The sequence below is a fragment of the Austrofundulus limnaeus genome, unplaced genomic scaffold (assembly GCF_001266775.1).
Source record: "Austrofundulus limnaeus strain Quisiro unplaced genomic scaffold, Austrofundulus_limnaeus-1.0 Scaffold9, whole genome shotgun sequence".
NCBI lineage: Eukaryota > Metazoa > Chordata > Actinopteri > Cyprinodontiformes > Rivulidae > Austrofundulus > Austrofundulus limnaeus.
Genome location: NW_013952411.1, coordinates 2,171,209 through 2,173,786, shown reverse-complemented (window position 1 = coordinate 2,173,786; position 2,578 = coordinate 2,171,209). Strand labels below are relative to the sequence as shown.

Genomic DNA, 2,578 nt, shown 5'->3' with positions numbered 1-2,578 from the left:
CTATCAAATGAATGCCGTTATCTCGTCTTGTTGGCAAAAGTCCAAAATAAAGTTGAAAAAAATGAAGAAGCTTTACTTTCTCTGGAAAAAGTAAGTAGTTTATTTTCTCTTATATATTTTGCTTTGGTTCTTTGACAAATTTCTGTCATTTTTGTACTATCTTACTTTTTACTGTGGCAACAATGATCTTTTTTTTTTAGTTGTTATGATTTTTTTAAAATAGCAATGTAGTCTAACTTTTTTCTTTTTATAGGCGCGAAATGTTCAAGCCAARGTGCTGAAGCTGGTGCAGTTGGAGCAGCCTGATGCCGTCCCCGCGCAGAAGCAACTYGCTGCTGAGATCTGTGCCGAGATCGCCAAACACTACGCAAGTCAGAAGGGCTATGAGAGAGCGGTCAAATTCTACAAAGAAGCTCTTGTGTATTGTGAGACAGATCGCAAGGTCTGTGCAGCTGAATCAAAACCGTTCTCTGTACTTTCTGCAGCTGTGCTTAACAAGCGTTGGTGTTTATTTATTTATTTATTTATTTATTTAATCTTGTCGCAATTTATTTATTTGTTTGTTTGTTTGTTTGTTTTTGTGTGTGTGTGATTCCAGTTGTTTACAGTTTGATTTAAGCTTAAAATGTGTGCCATGAACTCCATTCATACGAATGTGTTCCCTGTTGTTTAGGTGATGCTGGAGTTGGCTCAGCTGTACCTTACTTTAGATGAGATCGATGCATGCCAGAACCAGTGCAATCATATCTTGAAGAATGACAAACTTAATGAAGAAGCAACTTTGGTTTGTTTTGTCAATTTGTCCCCACAGGATAAACTTACACACACAAACACACACAAATGAAACTTACTTGTCATATATGTTTGTTCTTAGATGATGGCAGAAATAAATTTCCAGAAGCAAGATTATGACCAGGCAGTTTCAAATTTCGCAGCTCTCCTAAAGCACAAACCAGGTGTGGTTCCTGTCTTTGTCTTTCAGTATCAAACAGAAATGTAATTTCATGCAATTCCCTAAATAAACAACACTTGTTTGCTTTCAGACAACTACCCAACTCTGTCACGTTTTATTGATTTGTCGAGGAGGGCCGGCAAGTTGGAAAAAGTACCCGAATCACTCTCAAATGCTGAAAAACATTCCTCCRGGACTAAATTTGATCCAGGGTTTAACTACTGCAAGGGGCTTTATCTTTGGTACGTGACATATCTGGTCATTCTTGTTCATTCAAGTCTTGTGGCTAAATTTGTGCTTCCTGCTCAGGTACACGGGTGAACCCAATGACGCTCTTCGACACTTTAATAAGGCTCGGAAAGACAACGACTGGGGACAGAACGCTGTGTACAACATGATTGAAATCTACCTAAATCCCGACAATGATACAATYGGAGGGGAAGTGTTTGAGAATTTAGATGGTGAAATCGGGTGAGTTCACCTGAAAGAACACGTTCCTTGATTACCTCGCAAACTTTGTTTTAATGCGGACATGTTTCTTCTTTGTCACTCCTCAGCAACTCCACAGAAAAGCAAGAGTCAGAGCAGCTTGCTGTGAGAACAGCAGAAAAGCTGCTCAAGGAGATCAAGCCTCAGACGCCGGGTGGACATGTGCAACTTCGCATCCTGGAGAACTACTGCTTGCTTGCTACAAAACAGAAAGCCAATATAGAGAAAGCCCTTGGTGTTTTCACAGAGATTGCAAACAATGAGGTGAGTAAACTCCAGGTGGTGTTTAGAGGTTTAGTGTAGTCATATTTCATCTGTGGAAATTCACAGTTGCGGTGTTGTTAAAGGGATCCATGATTAGTTGTAACATTAGACTTTATTTGATAAACATTTATTTTAACTGTTTAGTTTTGTAAATTTTTAAAAATATATTTTAACACGGACAGAGATATTTTATTTACGCAAAGCATTCTGGGTAAATGATGACGTGGATAGGTCCTCGGTGAGAGCGAGCTATATCCACCCTGAAGGTTAATCTTGGACAAAATCTGACAATTGGCTCTTTTAAATGAAACCAGAGAGCGTTGACAGAGAGGAGAAGGTAGAAACCATTTAGTCTACAACTGAAAATGTGGATGGAGGACAACAGAGCTGCATCATGGCAGAAGAAACTCAGCTTAGCCTGTTAGCCTTCGCGCTAGTGTCAACGCTATAGTGCCTTATATGTGTTAGCTTGGCGCTAGCATGACAAACTAACAAGCTAAACTGAGGTCCTCCATCCATATTTTCAGTTGCAGGCTGAGTCATTTTTGCGTTCCCCTCTCTGTCATGTGGATGGAGGACCTCAGTGACGAGAGGAGAATGTGTAGCACTGAGAAAATGTGTAAAGCTAACAGGCTAAGCTGAGGTTCTTCTTCCATGAAGCAGCTCTGTTGTCCTCCATCCACATTTTCAGTTGCAGGCTGAGTCATTTTTGCGTTCCCCTCTCTGTCATGTGGATGGAGGACCTCAGTGACGAGAGGAGAATGTGTAGCACTGAGAAAATGTGTAAAGCTAACAGGCTAAGCTGAGGTTCTTCTTCCATGAAGCAGCTCTGTTGTCCTCCATCCACATTTTCAGTTGTAGACTAAATGGTTT

General features: G+C 40.4%; 1 protein-coding gene across 1 annotated transcript in view; it reads left to right on the top strand.

Annotated features, from left to right (window-relative positions):
• The window catches only part of ttc21b (tetratricopeptide repeat domain 21B), a gene marked incomplete in the record, with an annotated part of 12,519 nt that overhangs the window by 8,849 nt on the left and 1,092 nt on the right, over positions 1–2,578 (top strand). The window contains 7 exon segments of the mRNA XM_014001493.1: positions 1–90; positions 254–442; positions 674–784; positions 875–956; positions 1,044–1,194; positions 1,262–1,423; positions 1,510–1,705. Coding sequence (XP_013856947.1) covers positions 1–90; positions 254–442; positions 674–784; positions 875–956; positions 1,044–1,194; positions 1,262–1,423; positions 1,510–1,705 — 981 coding nt within the window.